Below are 26,037 nucleotides of genomic sequence, written 5' to 3' on the forward strand. Positions count from 1 at the left end.
TTGAAATTATACACTAATTGGTTTTCATCACTAGTTACATTATCCGGATTCTAAGTTCTGTGTTTTCATGTACAAATCTACGGGTAAAAGAAATCCTTTATACCGATAGGGGTGTCCCGGATGAGTCTTCTCTTTAAGGAGAGGCTTCTTTGGATTTTTTCATTCTTTCTTTTTGTGTCCTTTTCGTAATGTGTCACAGAAAATGTCCTAGTTTAGGAATATTTAAAATTTCTATTGAATGATTTTCGACCAATTGCAAGTATTTACGTATTTACAAAAATTCAAATTATAAAATTCTAATCACATAATCTAATAATTAATTTTATTTTAAGACTTAAAATTCACAACGAAAAATTAAAGTTTTCACTCCATTTGCACTAAAATACTATATATGCATAAATTCGCGGCACGTGTTTGTGTAAATAGCAAAATGAGTGTAATATTGATAAATATATGTAAGAACATCCGCCCCCTTGGCCACACAACTTTAATCAAAATTCACTGTAAATTACCAGCAGCCGGTTAGGAAGGTGGTTTTTGTGAAATTCCGTGGGAGAAAATTAATGGTTGGTGTAAGAAAAACTGGTGAAAATGATCATGATCTGTTACATCGGTGATGGCAAAACGAAAATTACAGCTTTTAGGACATCATTTAACACCTGCCAATTGACACCCTGGAGGTTTTTTTCTCAAGTTCCTTCACACTGTGCAATTTACTTCTTGACCCAAGAAATCTCCGCCTCCCAATAAAACTTGCTTCCTGTCTCACCATTCAGGGAGTCCGCTGAGTTTGTCCCAATTTGCATATTATATGATGCTTTTCTTGCATTTTGCCCAAGTGGTTCTGGTATGATAAAGAGTAACTTCATTGCGAGAAGGGAAAATTTTAGTGTTGCAAGGAGAAATCCCAATAAAAACATCTCTCCTGGGATGCAATTAAATTGATTCTGTGCGTTTCTTTGAGCGCAGAAAAGAGATTGTGGTTACCGCCAGTTGAGGATGGAACCTAGTGAAACTCGACAGATTGGCAATGTTTCCATGTGTCTTCATGCTAATTGTCCATGTCACACAAGATGGGTTTGGAGTTGAGTGTCAAGAAGGAGACGAAGAATGGGGAAAAGAACTGAGAATTGTGCATAGAAGGCAGAAAAACGAGGCAAAGATTTGCTGAAGGGAAAGACACCTTCACCAGACACCCAGAAGAATGAAGAAGATGGAGAGAATAAAGGTACTATGGGAGAAGGGACATTTGAGATCCCAAGCACATAAAATCTCATCCAAAATGTCAACGGGAGCCCATTGAAGTGTCATTTCGTTGGCGGCTCCATTTTGAAGATTTCACTGTGTTCAATTATTAGCCGAGAATCGTGGAAAATCGCGCGAGCATCTAACAAGCTCCACCACGAATTAACTCTCACTCTTTGGCTCAAGGATCACCTTGCATTGCAGGTGAATTTGATGAATGACGATTCGTTCGAGACAATGATCATCGTGAAGTCCCTGATAGTCGTTTCAAAATGGATGAATGATAATTAGGAAAACGACTGAAATGTCCCGAAATTTTGAAGATAAGTTTAAATCTTGAAAGAAATACTACGGGAGGGGCAAGTGAATATTTTATTGTTTTAGGAGTTTGTGAAGTTACTTGAAAAACCCGAATAGAATCGTGTTCTCTTCACTTTTAAATGATTACTTCATTGCTCTCACTGCTTGAGTCTGAGAACTTTTTGGTCAAGAAATCGACAAGACGGGCTGCATGGTATTCTAGGATGAAAAACAGTGCCAGTGAGTGTTAAAATGCTTTTCTATCATAAGTGGAACACTTAAACCTGCGGTTTAAGGCAAGAATACGAAACAGCTTAAAACCAAAATTCTGAAAATCCAAATTCCCGAAAGGTCAAAATCCTGAAATGGACGAAATTATACGGAGAATAATGTGTGGAATAATTTCCAAAAACATAGAAAATTTTCCTTTGCTTTCAGCAAGCATAAGTGCAATGGTAGGAGCAGCTATAATTCGGGATTTTGGTTCTTTCGGGATTTTGGTTCTTTCGGGATTTTGGTTCTTTCGGGATTTTGACCCATTCGGGATTTTGGCTTTCTGGATTTTAACCTTTTCGGAATTGTAGTTTTCCAAGATTTTGACCCATTCGGGATTTTGGCTTAGGGAATTTTGGCTCTTTGGAATTTTAGCTCTTCTTGATTTTGATCCATTCAGGATTTTGGAATTTCGTGATTTCGCCCCATTCAGGATTTTGGCTTTTGAGATTTCAATCCCTTCGGGATTTTGGCTTTCGGGATTTTGGCGTTCGGGATTTTGGCTTGTGGGATTTTGACTTTCTGGATTTTGGCCTTTTCGGAATTTTAGTTTTTCAAGATTTTGACCCACTCAGGATTTTGGCTTTTAGGATTTCAATCCATTCGGAATTTTGGCTTTCGGGATTTTGACGTTAGGGATTTTGGCTTGTGGGACTTTGACTTTCTGGATTTTGGCCTTTTCGAAATTTTAGTTTTTCAAGATTTTGACCCATTCGGGATTTTGTCTTTGGGAATTTTGATTGACTCTTTGGAGTTTTAGCTCTTCCTGATTTTGACCCATTCAGGATTTTGGCTTTTCGTGATTTCGACCCATTATTGGGGATTTTGACTTTTAAGATTTCAACGCCTTAAGGATTTTGGCCTTCGGGATTTTGGCCTTATTGGGATTTTGTCTTTCAGAATTTTGGCACTTTAGGATTTTGACTTTGGGAATTTTGGTTCTTTTTCGGGATTTTGACTCATTCGGGATATTGGCCTTTTCGGAATCTTGGCATTTGAGATTTTAGCTTTCGGAATTTTGCCTTTCGGGATTTTAAAAGGGACCCGTTAAAAGTCGTGTTAAGTCAATGCTAAAAGTAAGATTTTCTGCAAATAATTTCTAAATTTTTTTTTTGGTCAAAAAGAAGATAATAAATAAATGTCTTTAAGTTTTCTGAAGATTTAATAATTTCTTAACATTTTTTTGTATGAGAAACTGCCCCCAGTATGATTTTCCCCAGTATGAGAAACTGGGGAAAAATATCATAAATTCCAGAATTTTTGAGAAGTTTCTGTGAATCACCTTCTGCAAAATAGCTCGAAAATTTCGAAAGACATATCTCCCTTCAAGATATACGAAAATTGTTTTTGTTATAGTTCATTTTCCTTAACATTCAGATTACAAATCTCTCGAGTCTTATGAAAGCCATAGTAAAAATTTATAATATCCGTTATATGACATTTTGCCCCAGCCTTCCCTACAAATTAGAACCTTCTTATTAAAAAAATGTAGTTAGCAAAAGATCCCCCTAAATTTGAATTGTTTAAGAATTCTTTGCCAAATTTAACAGCTTTGAAACAAAATACGTCCCAATTAGAGTCGGACCCCATGGGCTCGGTTTTGCAATTAAATTAAACCATATCATTCAGCACTGAGCCTCCCCTTTAACACACTTCGTTGTTCGCTTTCTGTGACTTTTCGCGCTAAAAATAGCAAAAGAGCATGATTTTTCCAACGTCAAATCTCTCACAGAATTTTCTTGTCAGTTTCCACCGTGTTGCATCACACGCCAAAATATTTTCCTCGTCGATAGAATAAAAAAAAAAAGAGTATAGATAATTTTAGTGCAAAATGCATATTTCCTACATGAGAATTGCTATCTATGTGCTGACATTTGTAACGTACGTGTACTCGGGCTATGGATCGAATGTGATATCGACTTTGAGGGACGCGATAATTGCAGCTGAGGCGGTTTTTGGGGATGTTTTTAAGAATCTAATTGTGGTCGCGAGGAAGTTCCGAAATGTCCATGAAGTATTTGACGCTGCTGTAGAGGACAGCTGTGTCTTTCGATGTCCAGGAGGTAAATGAAGTTATGGCTTATTTGGCCAAAAATTGGTGAATTTACGAGAATGGCTCGTTTGTAGATGTCCCAGGGCATCGGAACAAATTCTATACACCAACATCAAATGGCTGTGGAGCACTTGGCATGAAGATCAGCACGGAATATCTACCAGCTGTTGAGATGGAAAAGTGCTGCGATGCTCACGACATTTGCTATGACACATGCAATGCTGACAAGGAACTCTGTGACATTGAATTCAAGAGATGCCTTTTTAAGCACTGCGAAGCATACGAGGCTACCACAATTGTGGGTGATTTGGCAGTGAAGGGTTGCAAGGCAGCAGCCAAGATGCTATTTTCTGGCACTGTAACCCTCGGCTGTAAATCCTACCTCGATGCCCAGCAGAGGAGTTGCTACTGTCCAGAACAAATAGACCACGGTGGATGGAAGTCCAAAAAGAAATACTACAATTGACCTAACTCAATACCCATCATTCAAAAGTAGCCCAATTAGACAATTAATTCTAATCTTTCTCTTTTCTATAAATTCAACGTTTTTCACCAAAAAGTATTGAAATTGGACTAAAACTAAACCTCAGATCAGTTTGTGATAGCATGGAAATTATGATAGTGCTAAATTTAACTCTCTCACGTTCTTTTTCAATGTGTTCCTCCACTCTCTGGTGTATAAAAATCCAATAAATTTTCTGGAAATCCGTTTTTTGCTACTTGTGAGACAGATTGGACAAAAAATTAAATTAAAAATATTTTTCTTATCGCAAATATTGGAGAAAAATATTCATCGTAGAAGGTAAGGAGATTTTTCTGAGTGCTTCCAGTAAATGTTGGGCAAAATTCATTAATCCAATCATCAATGATTTTATTCCAAAACAACAAATGATTAAAATAAATATGACATAAAGGCCACTATTTCAGTTCGATTAGTTTTGGAAAATGTAGGTGAGGCAGTTTAGCGTTGCCCAATTTCTTTCACAACCCTACTGCGGAATTAGTATGGTATATAGGGGAGACTGGGGCAAAAAGTCACAAAACGGATATTTTATTTTTTTTACAAGCTACTCGAGCGCTTCAAAAATTTCTAATTAGCGCAGTTTTATGGGAAATTTACCGCTCTACAAATTTATGAAAGTAATTATCCTCTATTTTGTAAGGAAATACGTTTTTCGAGCCAATTTATAAAAGGTAATTTTGAGACTGTTCTGAAAAATGCTGGGGCAAATAGTACCAGACATGGGGTATTATCATATTTTGATTCGCTTCATTACGGGCTTCCATAAATTTGAAAAAATACCTAGAGGACATATTTTCATAGAAAATTTATTCATCTACACCTTTGTAAAACACCGTTTTCTCTGCGAGAAAAGTGAGTAAACGAGAAAAGCGCTTTTCAAGCTATTTTAGAAAAAAAACACACAAAAGACTGCAAATCGTTTGACCAATGCAAACAACAAGCGGCGAGACATGATAATGACATTTCTTTTCGCCGTGAGACATCAGAAATTGCTTCGCTTTTTTGTTCCTTTTTGCTCTATACCTTTTGTTACTTTTTACCCCAAGTGGCCATTTGTAATAAAAGTATTTCTGGAGAAAAGAACTTTTGTAAAATTCTAAAATAGATAGCGGATTCGTATTCAAAAAATCCAAATTATTTAGAAAATATTCACCAGAGCATCAATTTTGGAAAATAAGTAGGTAATAATTGTTATTCTCTGCAAAGAAAATATTTCAAAAATAGGGCTAAAAATTTCGATATTTTTTATTTTCTAAATTCCTTGTTCGAATTCTAAGAAACTTACGACATTGAAGAAGGTTTATGGAGGCTATCTATAGAAAAAAATTTGAACCGCTATCTTTTATACCTTGGAAGATATTGAATTTTGAATTTTTCAATTTGTGACTTTTTGCCCCAGTCTCCCCTATCTAAACTACCTAAGGTTTATACGCTTTTCTTGAATATTAACTACTTGAATATTGTAAAATTCCCAGATATTATAAAGGAATCCTAAAAAATATTTATCTTTATATAAAATTTTACTGTTCGAACGTTCGAACGATTGGAACTCCACAGAGAAAGCGTTATGTATAGGGGAAAGTGCTCTCCCTTTCTTTTGTTTTTCAAAAGAGACTTACACTAAATTATCAATTTAGTGTAACAATTGTTAACAATTGATGATAAGGCAACTAATATTTAATAGAAATGTGGAAATCTCTTAGGAAAACTAAAAGAAAATTCACATTATTCGAAGGCATGAACGTTCGAAGGGAGAGTACATTCCCCTATATAATCCCTCGATTTTTTCTACACCCCAAAGTTTCCACTTTTCACCTACCCGAGACCACTTTTCTTAACATATTTCCAAGTTTCAGACGGTTTTTGGGAAGTGATGTCACGTTGTTTGTCCGTCTTTGCGTTTGTTCGTCTGTACGTAGGAGCGTTTTCCGTCTATCTGTCCCTTCGGCCGTTACCATGCCTAGAGCTTAAACGTATAGAGATAGAGGCTTTGCACCTTTGAGGGACCCTCCCATAAGTCAACCAAAAGACCGTCAAGGTTCCCATAATGAAATCGATTTTTCTAGATAGAACAAAGAACAGGAACACGTTTTGAATTCAGAATAACTTGTCTTTTTAAAATAAATAAAAAACCAGAGTCCTGAGTATTATAAAAAATGTATTGGTACATTAAATATGCCTAAATATCCTGTTATCAGTGAGAAAATTCAGCAACGAGTGAGTTGAGAGTGGTGCAAGATAAGGGTTGAACACCACTAGCAACAAATGACCACCGAATGAAGTGAAATTCTCCATATCAAACGAACCGATTTTTTTTGCACACGCAATTTTGTCATAATTTGCTCTGGCAAAAAATAACTAAAATAATTTATTTGGTGTATTTTTTGTCCGCCAGACTACAAATAGGGTTTTTTTTTGGTACAATTTGCGCGATATTGCTTTAGCTCTGGATTGCACCAACGCCACCAACAAACTCCTTTACCCCATTCACCGCTAGACACCACCTTCTGCATTTCTCTAGATTATAGGGTGCTGCTTTAGCATAAAATTAGGGATGTAGAAGTGAAAATATGATGGTCTGGAAATAAGTTGGAAACCTCCTTCCCAAAAAAAAAGACGGGTAAATTTTCCACCCCTCATTTTTTGATTACAACTCCATGAGCTATACATCATTCCAATGGATGGAATCGACCATCAGATAGAACTTGTGCCACAAAATAGCGCACTTTTTTCTCTCTTTCTCTCTCTCGTGTGGCTTCACTCTCAGGCAACCCCCAGTTAACCACCCCCTCTGCCCCTCCTGATATCAATCTCTGACTCTGTGTGCTGAGTATATGGTGTAATAATTAAGAGCAAGCGAAAGTATGATTCTTCACCGCAATCAGCAGTGGTTTCTTGTGTTATCAGGATATTTCGAATGGGAGAAATGGAGAAAGCTGAGATTTTACTAAAGGTCTGAGACCTCTTATCTCTAGAGCATGGGCTTTCTATCAGAAAATTATATTTTAAGATAGGATTTTGAAAATTACCAGCTAATTACTCCTCTACCAGATAGAGAAAATTGAGAGAAAACTAAATGATCAGGACTTTAGTGTTTCATAGTAATAGTATTTTTATTTTCATGTTATAATCAATGCCAGATTTGCTTATTGTACATGAGATTCTAAATATGTGCCTAAGGTTCTCGCAATGTATCATTCTAACAAGGAAGTTGAGAAATTATTCAAGACTCAAGAAACCTTCTCAAATTTGTGAACAAATGGAATGTTTGTCCAAAGGGTTAAAGTAACATTAACCATATAATTTACGCAGTAATGTCACTCGCAGTACGTATACAGTAGAGCCTCGCTATAGGCCATATTTGGTTCCAGATTTGACACTTGGGTCGCACTATAGTCCATGTCATTTTTTGAAATTATCAACGACTTTTAGTATTGAAATTGCTCGACGGCTTTCACTTTCTTTGCGATTGTGGTACTTATCCCCGCTCTCTTCATTATGGATCACAATTATCACAACTACTCAATAAAGTTTGCCAAAAATATTAAAATAATTATGACAACATTGCATTTTGCGTACTAAAAACATAACCTAACTTAAAATCAGTGTTTTGAAATCAACGGTCGATAAATTGTGGACTATAGTGCGATGGCCTATAGCGGGGTTCTACTGTAGATAGTGCATTCAGTAGGAGAATTCTATAACAGTATGACAATGTCATATGACAAATTTAAAACTTTTAATGTCGTAAATACGGGAAACTATTCAAAAATGTGAGTCCATATGAAAATCAGATCTTCCGGTGTTCGTCAGGGGTAGCTTTTTCCTCAATTAATAACTCAAAATTTTACTCCAAAGCTTTCGACCCTTGGTATGGGAAGATCTGAATCCAATATAATCCGTCAGATACCCCACCTATAGTAACTCATATCAGTCAATGGCGTACCAAGAGATTTTGGCGTCCGGGGCAAATATCTTGGCCAGTGGCCCTTGCTCCTCCCACGTAAAATATCTACTGAAATTTTTACAAGTTATCATTTACCTACAGTAGGTGTCAAAAGTTTGCTGCCTCATGTGTGTTCGGGAAACCAGGTGCAAAAAATGATTGAATAACAAACTTTTCAAAGTATTTCTTTTTGCAAATTAGTTTGCTTGTATTCTGTAGAACTTATTTATATATTTCGAAAAAAATATTTCATTTTATTTCATATAAGAAATAATTGTTTTCCAAAAGTTATTTATTTTTCATGCATCAAAAGTTTGTTACCTCATTTGAAAAGTTACTCAAAATGATTAAAAAAAATATTGGCTATATTTTGAGTTTATTCCATTTGAGAGGCTAATGGTGGGTTTAGACATTTCCGAAGTTGCCTATGGTAAATACATATATATAACAGTGATAATAAATAACAAGAAGTAATCTGTTTTTGATAATTCATAATTTAGGTTAAAAAGGGAACTTAGAAGGAGTTTCGATGAACAAAATTGTAGTCCTAAGTGTTGCCTATCGCCTGGTGTCAATGAATTTTTAATATTTTGTTTAGTTTATTTTATACAAATTTTTAAAACCTCACTTTAAGACCATTTTTTAATTATAATTCTTAGTAAAAAGGTAATTCTTAGAGAAACTCCAATTTTACACCCTGAAGAAGTGGTTTTACAAAGTTTTTTGTAATTATCAAAATTGAAGCACAACTAATGAGATTTCTAACGGACCAACACTTTTTAAGTTCTGTTCACTAGAACCTGAGATATAACGGATAATGTAAGGCAAAACAGAAAAATATAAAAGTATTAATAAAAAAATATTGTCACGTGATGAGGTCAGATTCTTAATCAGGAGACTTAACTCTATCAAACGTACCATGTGAGATCTCTGTTAACAAAAAAATTTGTGATTTTGTTGCATAGTGTTATCGTTATTCTACCTACATACTTGAAGAGAGCGCAAGGTCTTGCCATTCTCTATGCAAAAAGCTCGTGATCTGCCACTTATATTAGGGGAAACTTGGGTACATTTAACCAGCAAATGAAGCTTTTTCCTAGCGAATAATGGTATAAATTCAAATATTAAATAATGCATTTGTAGGGCATTAAAATTGTCAAGTTTTTTAACATCTTAAGGTTTATAAAGTTTAAAGTCATTTCTTACGAATTTAACCTTTTTCCGATAAAAATGGAATAGGGTTATGTGCAAAAATCTTAAGTTCTTACCTAAAACTATTTTCGAAAAATCAGAAAATTGTTGATTACATAATAAACTGGTAATTATATGATTTTTCGAAATCTGTATTGAGTAAGAACTTAAGATTTTTGCATGCTGTCCATAAGCCAAAAGTGATGACTGCACCCTACCTTGCTGACTGCAAATATTATTTGCAACATTTTCTTTTAAGTTAATTACTTTTTTTTTAAATTCACTACATTGCATTAAGCTATTAAAATTACTTCATTTACATTATTATAAAAAATTACTTCATCTTTTTTTTAAGTCCTTAAAAAATAACTTTAGTTGTGTCACCTGATAAAAAGCAACTAAAGAATATTCTTTTCAACTTCAAGAACTTCCCTTCCGTGTATTTTTTTGCTTTCACCGGTGAGCATCTCACTGTGGCGAAGGGTGGCTGATGGTGAGGGTGGGAGGACATCGATGCGACGTCGCCATCGCGAATGGAGTCACCCACGTGGGGAGGGTGGGTGGTAGAGATAACGTACTGATAAAACAGGTAAATAGCGGTTTTAAAATTACATCAATCATAGCTGTAAAACGATGGAAAGATAGTCTCCCATAAAAATATATAAATTCGCAGGGCGAAAAAAAATCTCCCTATATCAGACATTTTCACCATGAAAACCACTCTTTTTTGTGCCAACGTACATTTTCCGCTTGTATTTTTTTATTAGATATTATTTATTGCACTTTTGGGCTGACTTTGTTCCCCCAAACTCAGAATTTTAATACATAATATATTTTTATTTATTCATGGTCCCCAGAAAAAAAATTAAATTGAGCGCTTGAGAGTGCTATTGATTGAAATAAAATTGACTTTTCCTGGATTTTATCCGAGTCATAGTGTGTAATTTTATTTGCTGAACGAGCAGAGAGTGCCTTCAACAAAAAAAGCCTCTTTATTATTTCTGGTGCAACAAAATTGCTAAAGTTTGTACTTTCGTGTTGGAAATTGAGATTCAAGGGGAAAAAAACAAATATTTCGAAATGTTTTCCAAATTGCAGATAAAAGGGATTGTAAAGAATCCCAGCTATAACCGTCAATTATTTCAAATCAATTTCAATAACCTCTGCATAGTATTAAATAACAGTATCTTTCAATTGAAATATTTACTAAAATCAAATTTAGAACGATCTTCTTGCCTTTATCCGTATTCACTGGAGAGAGAAATAGTTGTATACGGATTATTTATAGAAGAATGGAGCATTTTAAAAAAATAATTTTTCTCTTCTAATCTTAATTGTAGAGAAGATAAAATATTTCAAGGCGGCTTTCAAGAAGATTTCTTTACACAAACACGTCCATTTAAGAGCGAGTCAATTTCTTCATCATCTACGAAAACGACCAGAGAAGATAACCAAGCGATGAATCAAAAATTGAGTTCAGTCTTTCTGAAAAACCACAAATTTAGTCATGTTATGGAAATATATCCTGAGGGTAATCAATAGCAAAGTTAGTGACCTCGGATTATTTTTAAATCAAATGTGGGTGTTGCTAAAGTAGTGAAATGTTGAGAGAATATGACAATTTTCAATTTATGACATAATTCAATTAATTTCTTTGAACAAAAAAAAGGGGTGGAAAGCGTCCCAGGCTTTGCGAAATGCTCGAACTCGTGACTTAGATGCTATACCGCAAAATTACTTTCGTATCATTTACCGTTTACCGATTCTCAACCGATTTGAACCGATTCATAAATCTCTCAAAAGATCTCTCAAAATAGTTTTAGAAGTAATAGGATTGATTTCCAGATAAATTTTTTTATCGGTTATGAACCGGTTCATTACCGATTCGTAACCGATTGGAACCGGTTCAGTTTTGTCGGAAATTACAAGACCTTTCCAACGACCCCAAACATGACCTCATTTGCTTGATAAATGCGCACTCTAGTGTCTTTTAAACCTTTGACCTTGAAAAACCGCTGTTAGGAATGATTCAACGGTATTTTCGTATATGGACGACATGTTCGCCTGGATAATTACTAAAACATATCCAAAAATGAAAAAAATCGAACTACGCGTTTTTGAGTAATCCCCGAAAAGCATAGTTTTGGTGGGGAAGGCGAGGGGGTTGGGGAGAAAATGAGGGGCATGTTAACGATCCTTGGGTCGACTTATGGGGGGTTCACCGTAGGTCCCAAGTCTCTATCTCTAACCGTTTGGCCTCTAGAGCTGGCGACAGCCGGACAAACAGCGTGACGACATTTCTCAGAAATCGTCTGAAACGTGAAAAATTGTTGAGAAAAGTGGTCTCCGGGGGGTGAAAGATGGGTATTTGGGGGGAGGGGGGGTTGGTGAAAAAATCGAGGGATTATATACTGCTCTCTCCGTAGAGTTCGAGCAGTAAAAAACATGAAAAATCAACAGATTTTTAGAGGTGCAGATTAATCTTTCTTGTTCCTATCTATACTAGTTTTATAACAGGAGTCGTTTGACAATTGTAAAATACTATCAGATTATAGAGAGTGAAGGTGTTATGTCAGTAATGCAAGTCACTTGATGTCAGAATTACTTTAAAAACCGCTGACGAATCGAAAATGACGCAAGAATTAAATAGACAAAGGCATTCAGTGAAGTTCTATTTTGATATGATGATAGATAAATAAATTCGAAAAAGAAACTGTTTCGTATGTTTTCTTAACGTTATAATAGTGTAAATTAAAGAAAAACAATGCAATTTGTAAAATAAAAACACAAATATTAACGCACAACAAAAAAATGCAACTGACGTCCTAGTTGAGAGTACGTACGTCAATTTTGTGTTAATATGGCAAAGAAACTTGTCAAATGCACTGAACTGGGATTCAGTTTAGTCGCGTTTTACACTCTATGGAAGAACAATTTTCCATACCGTATTAATATTGATGGATTATTTACTTTATTTTCTGTTTATTTTTGACTAGAATTCTACGCAGAAGTGCTCAAAATTTGAAAATGCTAATAGATAAAAAGTTTTTGACCAATATTTTCCTCCCATCAGAAGTAAGCTAAAGCTTAGAACCATGCAAAAAACTCGTATAATATTATAAATTTCACGTTAGGAAGACTTTATTTTTAATGATAATTCAAATTATTTTTAAAAGTAAGAAAATATGTGTGATACAGGTAATATATTAATGAAGGTAAATGATCATAAATCTTACGTTATTTTCATGTTAGTGTGTTAAGTGAAAATTGAGAAGCTTAGAGCAAGAGTGGGCTATTTTAGGAGAGGTAGGAAAATGCATACATAATAGGAGGAAGTATGAGACTTTTGAATTGGAGTACCTTTGAAATTGGGCACTTTCATAGTTTTAAAAGGAATTGAGCCTTTTCATAATGCAATTTGACTTCAAATTTGGTTTATCGAGCTTAATCATCATGGTGAAGTCCAGTTTTTTTTTTTAAATATGAGGAAGAACATTATTTTTAAAGGTACGCAAATTCAAAGGTGCTGTATAATTGCAGAGGAAGAATCAGTTTTTAACCAGAATGATTAACCCCTTTCGGCAGTGGAGGCGCCTGGTACCAGAAACACTCAATGTGTTTTTGTGTTTCTTTTCCATACTCTCGCGTCTTTCTTGATTTTAAAATGCGATTAGACAAATTCCTGCAATTCTATATTTATTTTATATATATAAAATTTGAAAGATCTCTATCTCCTTTTCCTCAAAAGGCCATAAGAACACTTTTAAACTCGTGGTATCAATGATTCTGCTGTGGCTGAATTTAAATTTATAATTTTGCTGAAATCTTTTCGTGTATATCGCTTTTTAGCCGTCTCCCTCTCACACCATTTCACCATCTCACTCTCATTTCGGAGGGTATTTCTGATTGTTTTTTTTTTATTCTTGCACTTCGATATTGAACTAGTGGATGTTTTACAATAAATGCATGGGTAAAGTGCAGAAGGGATTGAGGAGAAGAAACAAAAAAAAGAGAGAAAACCCAGGAGATTTTTGTCTGATTCCAGAGAAATAAACCGCCACACTACTGTGTGTGGTTTTTCACTGTGCACATTTCTTACAAATGCCCTGCAATCAGAATCATCATCAGAATGTCTGAAACGGCGCGTTCAGGGAATAAGCCTGAGACGAAGATGCTATCCGACCCGAAATTATAAGAGAGTGAGCACGGGAAGAGGAGACCAACTCACTAAGTTTTCTTCATGCAAACCAGATGGTCTGACCCAAACAACCAGAAAAAAAACCCTCTCTTCCAGTACCCAAAGGATTGCCTCATCGATAAAATTCACATACATATACACAGAATCAACTGTTCCGTACTCAAATCCTCCAGCAGAAAACTTTTCAATCCATCTCCCGAGTGCATTTGTAATCTCCGTAGCCCACGGAAATTCAGCGGGGATATCTAACCATAAGGCAAATTAATTGCAAAAGGAGAAAGATAGGATCAAGTGATAAAGAAAGAAGATTCTCACCACCCATCTCGCAAAGGCACCAACAAAAATGTCACTAAGCCTATCCCTTCCTTTCTCGAATAATTAATTCCCCAAAAAGTTATTTCCTTTCACACTTGCCTTCCGCTTTTCTTAGTTCCTTTTTTTTTCTTCGTTGTTACTGGTCTGCCTCCTCACACTGTGTGTTCCTTCTGCATTGTTGGTGAGCTAATTTGTACAAATTATTGTTGGTTTGTTGACTCCACCAAAGTCCACGAAAGAGCGCGAAAAGAACCCACAGAAAAGTCTCCCATGCAATTTTGCCATCGTTTGCAATAAATTCAAAAAAAGAATGGGGGCCTTTTTGTCTCACCACGTTAATTTCTTTCTTCATTTCCCTATACACCACAAAACACCTTTGCTCTATTTTGGAAAAGGGACCAGAATACCTAACGTAGTTTTTAGTCAGGACAGAATGTGTTACTTTGAATGAAATAGAATTTGGTCGATTTTTTTTTAGAGAATTTACTATTATAGCTGCTTTTGATATGAATTAAAAATACTCAAAAAAAAAATAACAACAAAATACGATTTATGCCCAATGCACAATAACTTTTGTTTAGTAAACATGTTTTTGACATTTCAATGAGAGTGAATGAGATCTAGATCTAGTTATCTCGTTCATTCTCATGGGAAATTATGAAAGCATGTTTACAAACAAAAGTTATTGTGCGTTAGTCATTATAAGAAAATATATAAACTATATGAAAATTGTTGACTTATAAAACAATTTTTACAAGATGTCATAAAAACTTGTGAATATTAGGCTCAATTCTGAGACAAAGATCAAGATCAAGATAAAGAAAATTTCAAGATTTTGGTATTCTGAAATCAAAAACTCAAAATCAAGATGTCAAATCTGTCAAATGTCTTGGAATCTTGAAATCCAAGACACAAACCTTGTGTATATCAAGATTTGCAATTCTGGAACCAATATTTCTAGATTTCAAGACGTCGAATTTCTTGTTTTCTTGAAATAATTCCAAGAACCTCTCGGAGGTGCTTGGAATTTTCAAGATACTAACAATTTGAAGAGTTTCATACGGAAATAACTCTTGATGAGGAGTATATCTATAAGAGATGGTACAAAAAGAGAATTAATTTGAAAAATACTGTGTTTGACCTTGTAATTTAATCGAAATGGCACGTATTTCTAGATGTACAGATCGAAATACACCACCCTGAGGATACTTGCAAAATAATCACATTTTACTTAAGCATTTCTTGGTTTATCACAGGTCACAAATTTGTGGTTTGCACTTTCTGTTCTCCGGTCTATGGCCTCTCTCATTTATTCCTTAATACGTCCTATAATTAATTTCCTAATTTATATGACGAAAATTCAACAGAGAAATGAAGATATTTGTGAGAAGTGACACTTCGTTTTGTGTGGAAAATCTTGAAATCTTAATTCCTAGCTAAGACATTTTAAGTTCAATAAATACTTGCGTCAGAATGCGAAGTCTTGATTTTGGAAATATTTGTCAGCTTGAAATTTTGATCTTGATTTTGGTCTCAGAATTGAGGCCATTGTCTCATATTTATTATTTTTTAACAAAAAATAATATGTGCATTAAAAAGTTAAATTTTGCCAGCAAAATATTTCATTTTGGTCAGTAAATATAGTAGAGTCTCTCAAATTTGAATATCTTAAATTCGAATAACGGTTTAGTTCAAAACGTCAAAAGTGGGGTTATGTCAAAAAAAATGCAGTTGTGGCTGATTGAGAATCATATTTCTCTGCAGTTTCCTGAATATTTTCCCACACTATAATCGTATAAGATGAAAATCGAAAAAGTCGCCACGAAGATTTGTTAGAAAGTACAGGTACTTAATTCAAAGTACAATTTAGTTTTACATATATTCAAGTAATTTTGAAAACCTCGTTCGAATTTGAGATCTGAGATATGTTATTCATATCCCATGAGCGTTCAAATTTGGAGGACTTTACTGTGATCCGATCATTTTTTTACAAAAACCGTTCTAATGTTATACAATTAACATTTAAGATGATTGCAAATAGAATTGAAATCATTGAAAGTGTTTTTGTATTATTTCTATTTTTTATACAATGCCTTAATTTTCCAGTAAAAAAATCTATTTGTGTTTCCCAGTAAAAGGACACATAAAAGAAGGGCATTTCAATAGTTGTAAGGTCGATTTTAATACCCTTAAATATTTTAATTGATCTGCAGTGCTGCAGTAGATTTTAGCAAAAGTCATTAATAAAAATCTAACTCCCATTCGTTTAATAATAAGAAAAGGTTAATTTCATTGCTTAATAAAAGTTTTTTTATTTTTTTAATATGGGAAAAAACACATTTTCTTAATAATTGTTTGCATTACCTATTTTTATCCAATTTTAAATATACAATTCGTAAATTTTTGTCTCATTAAATAATTACATTTCCACAGTTTCTACCCGTTTTACTGTCGCTGAATAAACCGCCTGATATCTCAATAATTTTTCTACGCGAAGGCATCTACCATATTTTTTTTTATTGCCCAGGTCATTAACGATTTCTCATTCATTCTTTCATTAATTTTCAACCGCTTATACCTATTGGGGTTGCGGGCCTATGACATCCAAATTAGCAGCCCATGCTTGTCGATCCTCCGCCACTTCAGGAAGATATTCTGGTTCGATCCCGAGGCGTGCCAAGACAAGATTCTGAATTTGATTCAGCCACCTTGTCCTAGGTCTGCCTCGAGGTCGACGCCTTCTCACAATGTCTTGCATAGTTTTCCTGGGGAATTTTTTTCTATCCATGCGCTGAACATGTCCATACTATCGAAGTTGTGATCTGTCAACCCGGAGAAGCAGCTCCTCGACTCTTAGTTCCTCACGATTTTTCACGATTATTCATTTTTTCATAATTTTTTAAATTTTGTCTAATTTTACAACTGAGGAAAAATTTTGCGTAAAAATAACGTAATAGACAGATAAATTTATTATTAATAATGCTTTCCAAGCACAATTTCGTTTTGATGAGACACTGTATAATTTTCAATGTCCACCGCCGTGTTAGCGATTGTATAGAGTGAAAGGGACAGCCATTGATAACTTTAAGAATTCGTCATGCCAAACCTATTGACACCGATGGACATGTTTAGTAACGCCTTGGGATAGAAAATTTGAATTTGAACATCTCTCTTTATAGACTCATTAAATAAATTTTAACATTTTGACTTAGGGTAAGTGCTCATAATTTTGTCCAGTTTCTTATTTTGGACACTTTGAAGATAACATTGGACACTAAAAATAAATTGATTAAAATGATGGATTTTTATTCCAATATTTGATGAAAAATGAATTCTATCTAAATATTTGTTCTTTTTGGAAGATTTTAACACTAAATACGTTAAATTTTGAATATGATTTGAGTTGAAATTGCTTTGTTCAAAATTCAGTGTGAGCAATTGCTTACGAGAAATATGACAGAACTTCGTGGCTTACTTCAGTCTTATTTAGTTTTGGTGAAGTACTAACAAAGTTTGTTCGCTGTTTTTGAGTGATATTATTGAATATTCATTGAATATTGTGTTGATTCACGTTACTGATGATTTGTACATTTGACCTGAAGTGAGATTTGCCTTCACCGAGAAAAATTTGGATGGTATTTTCTACAAATCGTGTCTTTAAATTCTACTGTCCCAAAAGATAGTAGAAAATACCATCCTCCATAGAAACTTTCCTTTAGAATCTACCATCTTGATATTTTAAAATTTACTATCCTATGGATAGTAAATTCTAATAGCTGGATGGTAAAATCTACTATCCTCCTTTAGATTTTACCTTGACCTCTCTTAGATTCTAATATCTGGATAGTAAATTTTACTGGCCGCATATTAGATGTTACAATTTAACTGGAAGACAGTAAATTTTAACGGAGGATAGTAATTTGGATTGAAATTACTATCCAAGCCAGTAAAATTTGCCATCCTGCTGTTAGAATGTCATTTTGGAATATCGTGTGTGCCGATGCAACGGTTCCCGATATGCTTTGAATATATTATAGGAGTTCGTGGTGCAGCTGGAAGATGCTTGACTGTCATCACAAAGGTCGCGTGTTCAAATCTCGGCTCAGTCGTCAATGTTGGAAAAAGATTTTCACGCATCAAAATGGCTTGAAATACAGAGAATATCATCCAGGAAGGGCCCCAAGCCCTCAAACAACGGCCAAAAATTAATGAAATTAGGGAAAAATAAATTTTTCCGACATTTTTCATTCTAATATCCGGCTAGTAAAATTTACTATCCTGCCAGTAAAATTTACCATCCGGCTAGTAAAATTTACTATCCTGCCAGTAAAATTTACCATCCGGCTAGTAAAATCTAATATCCAGGGATATTAGAATTTACCATCCAGCTATTAGAATTTACTATCCATACAATAGATTCTACAATTTTTGACAGTCCGATTTAATATCGCGTTTGCTGGGTGACTTTTTTACTATATGGCCATTAGAATTTTGTATGGAGGATGGTAAATTTTACCATCCACATTTTTCTCGGTGTTGTGAATTATATTTTTCGTGTGAAAAATGGGAAATTTTTTAAGACATTCACCAGTGAGGTGATGATTCTTATTTTGGACAGGTGTTTTTCTCACGAAATTTCGTGAAGTTTTAGCTTTTGTGATGACTAGGTTGGACAAATGCCTGGAGAAACAAAGGAGCATCATCTCTACGAAAGAGATGTAGCGAGAAATGCCTTGAAAGGCTCCCGGAAAAGTCAGGGAATGAGCGAATTTGCACGTACTTGGAGTATCGAAGTCAACTCACTTTAATGAATGATATGAAAAGTTTCTGGGCTTCTGTGACATTCTACGTTTCCCTTACATGAACAGGAAGAGGACTTGGTAAGATTGGTTCATAAAATGAAGAACAATGGGCATCCTGTTGAGGCGGATTATCTGTCCAAATTTACAGACAAGTTGTAAAAATTAATAACCAAGTTGTCCAAAATAAGAGTCAAATTCACCTCTACATATCAATTCATTTTTAAACGTATTAAAACTAATTTTAGTAAAAATGAGATGATAAATAGCTTGCCAAGTTTCTAAACAATCCTTCTGAAAAGAGAGTAACAAAAAAAGTCAATTAGTATTGAAAATATCGCACTTCAAACTTGGGATATCGATGCTTATATGCAGACTGTCCAAAATTATAAGCACTTCCCCTAAGTGTCAATAGAGGTTCTCTGTCCAAGAGGTGTTCATTCGACTCTAATTTGAAAATTATTCCAAATGTTCCAAACAGAACACAGTGTAATTTACTTTATTTGTGTCAAATCTTAATAAACTACAATCCCTGTCTTGATGCATAAGATGCTTCTGGTCACTCAATAGTGTGGCAATTGACTATGTTGTGTCGTGCCGAAGAACACATATAGAAAATGTGAAGAACAAATGGAAAAAAGACAAGAGAGAGAATCCACTGCGGAGACGAACAGTCTCGTGGTTTGAAAGTCGCGCAAGGTTCATAAATAACATTGCAAAAAGAAGAAAATGTAGAAAGGGAATCAAAATCAATTGACCACTTGTACGCATTATATTTCCATTACATTCTTCTCTACCCTCGCACCTGAATGCCTCTGATGGGCTCCCTGAAAATGATTCTCCCCAGTCGATTTGGTGTCTGCCAAGAGGAAAAGGAGGAGCTGATGATACCAGAATGTTTTCAAAGAGAAACAGAGAATCTAGAGCCGCCTTTGCGGAAAAGCGCGCTGCTTTTAACACAAATCGAACATTGTCTAGTGACACGTTTACACGAGAGAAGAACATCTCCCCATGTTTTAATCCCCATTGTATGCAAAGTAGGACCACCACAATCTCACCACCAAACACCACAGGTAAACATTGATGGGGATACGGGGGAAGCAGGAGGTATCTACAAGGCGAGGACATGAGGAGCGGAACAAAAGTGAGAGGCCGTGTCAGCGTCAGGATGTCCAAGCATCAGGAAGAATTCGGTGAGAAGACTCTTGGTAGCTGAATAGAGCTGGAAATCCCATTCAAAACACCATCTCGCTTTACATACTCTTGTCCAAATGGGGCTTGGGGGTTGGCTTTCCAGCATTATTGACATCACACACAGCAGAAGATGTTAGATTTCTCGCCCACACTGAATGTACATACAGACCGATCTGCATTCCCTGAACTAAAACACCGGTCTCTAACTTTTTTGGATACACCTTTCGCTATTCATTGTCATACTCCTGTCCATTCCAATGTCTTGCAAAATAAGGCTTAACTAAGGATTAGTGTGACCTAGTTTCAGTGTTTTTTTTTCGAACTTTGAATAACTAGGCTGTTGGATTTTGCACAAAGGCCTCGACTAAATATATCTTAACTTTGGCCCTGGGAGTTATAAAAAGTTTGTGGAAGTTATTCTTTATACTTTTCTAATGTCAGGTCTTCAGGACGAAGAGATAATGTCGATACTGAAAGTTTCGTAATCGTAAATTCGTTTTTGCAACTTGATAGTCAGACACCTGTAAAATTATTACATTATGAGTAATGATCACATAATGATGGTAATGAAGACTACTGTCGTAAATTAAAAAAAAAAACATAGGGGGAAGTGGGGCTACTTTGAGCAGTGGGGCTAGATTGTTATACGACTTTTTCGCCTATTTCTAAATGAAGCAAATGAAGCTGGTTCTTATAATTATTTTATTTAGATCCACAATTATTTTGTCTGTCCAAATTGCATCATGTTTAAGTCCAGTTTCCATTAGAAATATGCAAAAAATCGCATAACAATATAGCCCCACAGCTCAAAGTAGCCCCACCTCCCCCTACCAAAAATTTCTTAGATTTGTCATACTTGACCTAAATATTATATTTAAATTCTCTAAAACCGAATTTTGACCAAACGTCCACTCGTTTTTGTAAGAAAAACAGGTTCAAAAACACCTGACTCTTTTGACTTCGACATCTGTTAGAGAAGAAACCCTATCGAAAACCTGCTGCAAGATTAGATGAACCTCTCGCAAAAATTGCATGAAGAAGGTGTATAAAGTGCAAGAATAAACGTATATTCAAACTAACTTGTATAAATAGTTTTGAGAATAGATACAACATCGTATTATACAATTCAACAATCCAATGAAGTAAAAATCCCAAAACGAATAACCCAATAAAGTTTTTCGATCGGATTCTTCGATTTTCTCCACACTGCGTTCTTATTGCACCACACACGAGATTCAGAAAATGTGTTATACAAAGTGTATGGTTTGTTGTTACTCTTGTTCTTTTGTAACATCTCTCTTCTTTTTTGCACTTTTTACACTCTGTGTGAGTTTACCTCCCCCTCTGGGAGCCTCCATCGTCCTCCTTCATCTCCACCACCGTCATATCCACAGAAATACACTGTTTTATTCTTATAATATACCACAATTGCTAGATACAGTGGCGTATAGGAGAATTCAATCACTGAATTAGGTATAACTATGAATGCTACGAGTATTTTAAAAACGGGGAGTCCGTGGTGCAATTGGTAAGAGCGTTCGGGTTTTGGGCAGTATGACCCCCAGCTCGACTGTCACAGTCATGGGGGGGGAGGTGACATTAGCTCTGCAAAATGCGACCAGTTTTAGTGTAAATTTTTCCCTGTTTTCGTACACATTTCACGAGATATCTCCAAAACTACGTAGGTTGCCAATTTAGGGTTTTCGGTTGCCTCTTCGTTATTAAATTGGCTTTTATTTTGTATTAGTATTTTTTGCTAATTCATTCTACAATGACAGAAAACAGCTAATAAACTAAAAAGTCTTTTCGGCTCGCTAGAAACATATGGGAAACGTAGGAAATGTCATGCCCCTGGTCACAGTTGTGAGTTTGAGTCCCGCCGGGTGCAAATAATTGCAGCGTCTGACTGAACATTTTTTCACAAACAATTGTAAACTGAATAATAAATTTTTAAAAACTAAACAATGTACAAAATGACAGAAATAGCCCAGAACATCGAAATAAATAAATAAATTTTTTTAATAAAACAGAAATGTAATTGCCAAAAATATATTAGGGTAAGTGTGCCGAATTCCGGCCGGCTTGCAATTTCGGCCATATTTTTTGTTCCTCGAATTTCAATGAATTTTTAGTTTTTGCATACTCTAGAAATAATACAATGCAAAAAATAACAAAAAATGTCGCTTCGACGAACAAGATGATCTGAAAAAGACATTGGAAGAATTCCGGAAGGGCAAGAGAAACTATGAGAATGAGGGTGGTTGAAATAGGCCACAAACGTTATGTCAACATTTTTATTCATTTTAGAATGTATTAAGAATGAATTTAGAGAAAATAAAGACGCTAGACTGTCTACAAGGTTCCAAGGAACACTCCTTACAAAAAAGTAACAAATAAATTCAATTTGTGTTAAAAATATTACATTTCAAACTTGAGACTTTGGCGCTTACATGCAATTATGCCAAAATTTGACATACTTACCCCAAGTTTAAAAACATCTATCTCAATTGTGTATGAATTTTATCCATATATTCATTAGCACAAAAAACTGTTATAAAATTTTCCGTTTCTCTGTTATATCAATATTAACGTTGTTATGGTTATATACAGACTATGCTATGTCATAAATATTTGAAAAGAATATATTTTTATTAATTTTTAAATGAGGTTTAGGAACTGTTATACGCATATAATTATTATAATAAGATTTTGACTTATCTTTGTGTAAGATTTTAAGATAATTACTGATTGTATTCTCGGTTACAAAACTAAAAATTTAACTAAGGAGATAAATATTAAAACAATAAAATTTGAAGTTCTTTTTGTGGGAAGGTTTTTTTTCTGGAAAGTTCTTTTTATTATTTTTCTTAGAGTTATTGTCTTTCCAGAGAAATAAAAATGGAGCAATCTGACGTATTTTTACGCAATTTAAAATCTCTTCACATTGGCAGTAATTTTCGTCAAAAAATTGTACTAAAATGTAATGGCCTCTATACATTGGGAGAATTTTTTGTCAAAAATTGCTTTTTTGAAGGAAATTCCCTGCAGCGTTGTAGGGGGAAACGTCAAATTTCTTTCAAAAACGCAATTTTTGACGAAAATTGCTCCCAATGTGTAGACGCCTTAAAGGAGAATGTCGAATTTCCGTCGAAAAATTATTTTTGACAAGGATTGATCCCCAGGTTAAGAGAACGTCATACATACAAGTAATTTACTTCAAAAAGCTTAATGTTAATAAAAAAATTCAAAATTTTAATAAACCATTAGGATAAATTCCAATATATTCTCGAACTTCCTTATCTGTAACTTTCTAATCATTGGTATTATCATTATTTTCGAACGGTTATGCCAATCTTTTTTTTATTAATACGCTGAACATGCTCATACCATCGAAGTTGTGATCTCTCAACACGAAGAAGTGACTCTGACTCTTAGCTTCTCAGGAACGGCTACGTTCCTCACTTGATCTCGACGAGTGATCCCCTCAACCGCCCGGAAGTACCTTATCTCGGCAGTTTGTATTCGCGATCTTTCTTTTTCGGTCATTACCAAAATTTCATGATCATACATGAGAATACAGTAGAACCCCGCTATAGGCCATCGCTCTATAGTCCACAATTTATCGACCGTTGATTTCAAAACACTGATTTTAAGTTAGGTTATGTTTTTTAGTATGCGACATGCATATTTATTTTAATATTTTTGGCAAACTTTATTGAGTAGTTTTGATAATTGTGATCCGTAATGAAGAGAGCGAGGACAAGTACCACAATCGCAAAGAAAGTGGAAGCCGTTAAGTAATTTCATTACTAAAAGTTGTTGATAATTTTAAAAAATGACATGGACTATAGTGCGACCCAAGTGTCAAATCTGGAACCAAATATGGACTACAGCGGGGCTCTACTGTAGGAATGAACACAGTTTTGAAAACCGATAATAATTTATCCGAAGAATTAAGCTCGGCCTTCCTCACCACGCTTTTGCCAAGCTCCCTCATTACTGCAGAAGCTTAACCGATTCGCGACGATAGTTCGGTGTCCATCCTACCTTCACTCGTGAATAACACCCCGAGATACTTGAACTTCTTCACTTTTTCCAATGGATTAAATTAAATATGCTTTAGTAAATTATAACAGTCTTGGGTCAGATTTAGTACATAAATGATCTCAATATCCAAGCGAGTGCTTTGCAACTGAATTATGGGGGCTATCGCTCTGATAAAGAACTATAAGACATGGCTTTCAGGTTTCGCACACATTATGGATTCGAACATTTGATATTTTCCCATATTCCTTTAATTTACTGAGAAAAAACAGGGGAGCGATTAACTTTCTTTCCTCATAACTTTAACACTTTTTAGGTGTGAAAATATATCAACATTTTTTAATGTTAATTTTTCACCTTATTGAAGGTAAAATTAACATGAAAAAGGGTAACTTTAACCCCTAATATACCTAAAATCATAATATTTACACCGATTTCGGATCAATACTTCAGGGTAAAGTAAACATTTCCGGAATGTTATTGTAACTTTTTTGGATTTCTCTCAGTGTTTGACCTATCTATGGCAATATATTTTAATAGTTAGTCTTTAGTCGTACATTTCTTGAAAAAAATAGGTCGGATTCATTAAAGCAATATGGTAAAATATGAAGTGTTCGAAGCCAGTGTGTACGCGAAGCTTGAAAATCTTTACTTACTAGCCTATAATTTTTAACACTTAATTAAAAATTTTAAAATCTGTTGGATTGAATTTTGAATAAGACTAACTCTATAGTGTCTCTTAAAATTTTGTACTCTGTACCATTTCTTTTCAAATAAGCTAAATTTTGGATTTTTTTTTAAATTTTTACTGTCACTAGTCAAATGATCGCAACTGTACAAGGTGTATAACCATCTCCCTTTTGCACATGGGATAGTCTCAGTTCTTTTATATACACTCGTGAGATATTTATTGCCGCCGATCGCAAGCAGATATCAGTTTTCAATTGGTGCAATCGTTTGTTTCAGGAACCTTATCAATCGTGAAAATCTCCAACTTCTATTTGTATATTTTTGTTACGACCAAAAGGTACATTATATACATGGTCTTTTTTTTTCAAAAATCTCTATGTATCCCCGAGGAGACAAGGGAGGAAAGCGAAAAGAAGAGATTCATTTTTAATGCTGTAAATTTTAATAACAAGTCAGTGAAGTGCAAGAAGAATAAAAGAGAGCAAATCAAGACGAAAAATCGCTTTAAAAAAAAAAGTACGATGAAACGCTAAAGAAGCAATGAAAGATTCTTTTACAGCTAATCAAGAGGTGATACGAAATGGAAATTAGTGTCCAAAATGTGTGAAATTTAAACACACACGTGAAGGCTGAAGACATACAAGAAATTCTTTTACGGAATTTATTAATTTTATTCTCTTAGCTCCTCTACCTTCTTTCATTTTCATCACATTCAACACCTGTGCTTTTGGCAACTTAAAAAGTTACTGAGGAGAACAAACTGAATTTAGTTTTTGGTGAATGAATTTTTCACCTGTGAAAAATTTCATCATCAATAAACAACACATTATTCAACAATAGAGGTAATTATTATATTTAAATAGCATCACATTAAAATAAATCACCAACTGCACCAGAGAAGCTCAATTAGGGAGTGATGTAGTGAAGTATATATGGTAAAGAGAAGAACACAGTTACAATCAGAATTTCGAAGAAAACCAATAAATTCAGCTGGAAATGTGGTTGGAATTTCTGTTGTAAATTTCAAGAAGCTCAGAAAAACACACCTTCGAGTCGTCAAATCACTGCTGGAATCTCATGGAATTCTTATCACATCTCAAGAATCTTCCATGGAATTTCTCAACACTCAATAAAAGTTAAAAAGAAGAAAAACGCTAATTTCGAATTTTACATTGTGAAAAATCAATCTTCGATCTCACAAAATGGAACTCCCTGCAATTGTGAAATCACAAGAAAAATCTCCAAGACGTGAATGAAAAATCAACC

At 34.6% G+C, this 26,037-nt stretch overlaps 2 protein-coding genes across 4 annotated transcripts in view; one reads left to right on the forward strand and one right to left on the reverse strand.

Annotated features, from left to right (window-relative positions):
- The window catches only part of LOC129807940 (zinc finger protein ush), a 210,332-nt gene that overhangs the window by 33,249 nt on the left and 151,046 nt on the right, over positions 1 to 26,037 (reverse strand). The gene's annotated exons all lie outside the window — the stretch shown is intronic.
- Positions 3,522 to 4,782, forward strand: LOC129807942 (group XIIA secretory phospholipase A2). The gene is made up of 2 exons (XM_055857557.1): positions 3,522 to 3,881; positions 3,946 to 4,782. The coding sequence occupies exons 1-2, from the start codon at positions 3,650 to 3,652 to the stop codon at positions 4,335 to 4,337; spliced, it is 624 nt and encodes a 207-aa protein (XP_055713532.1). The 5' UTR covers positions 3,522 to 3,649; the 3' UTR covers positions 4,338 to 4,782.

The sequence above is a fragment of the Phlebotomus papatasi genome, chromosome 3, assembly GCF_024763615.1.
Source record: "Phlebotomus papatasi isolate M1 chromosome 3, Ppap_2.1, whole genome shotgun sequence".
NCBI classification, from domain to species: Eukaryota; Metazoa; Arthropoda; class Insecta; order Diptera; family Psychodidae; genus Phlebotomus; species Phlebotomus papatasi.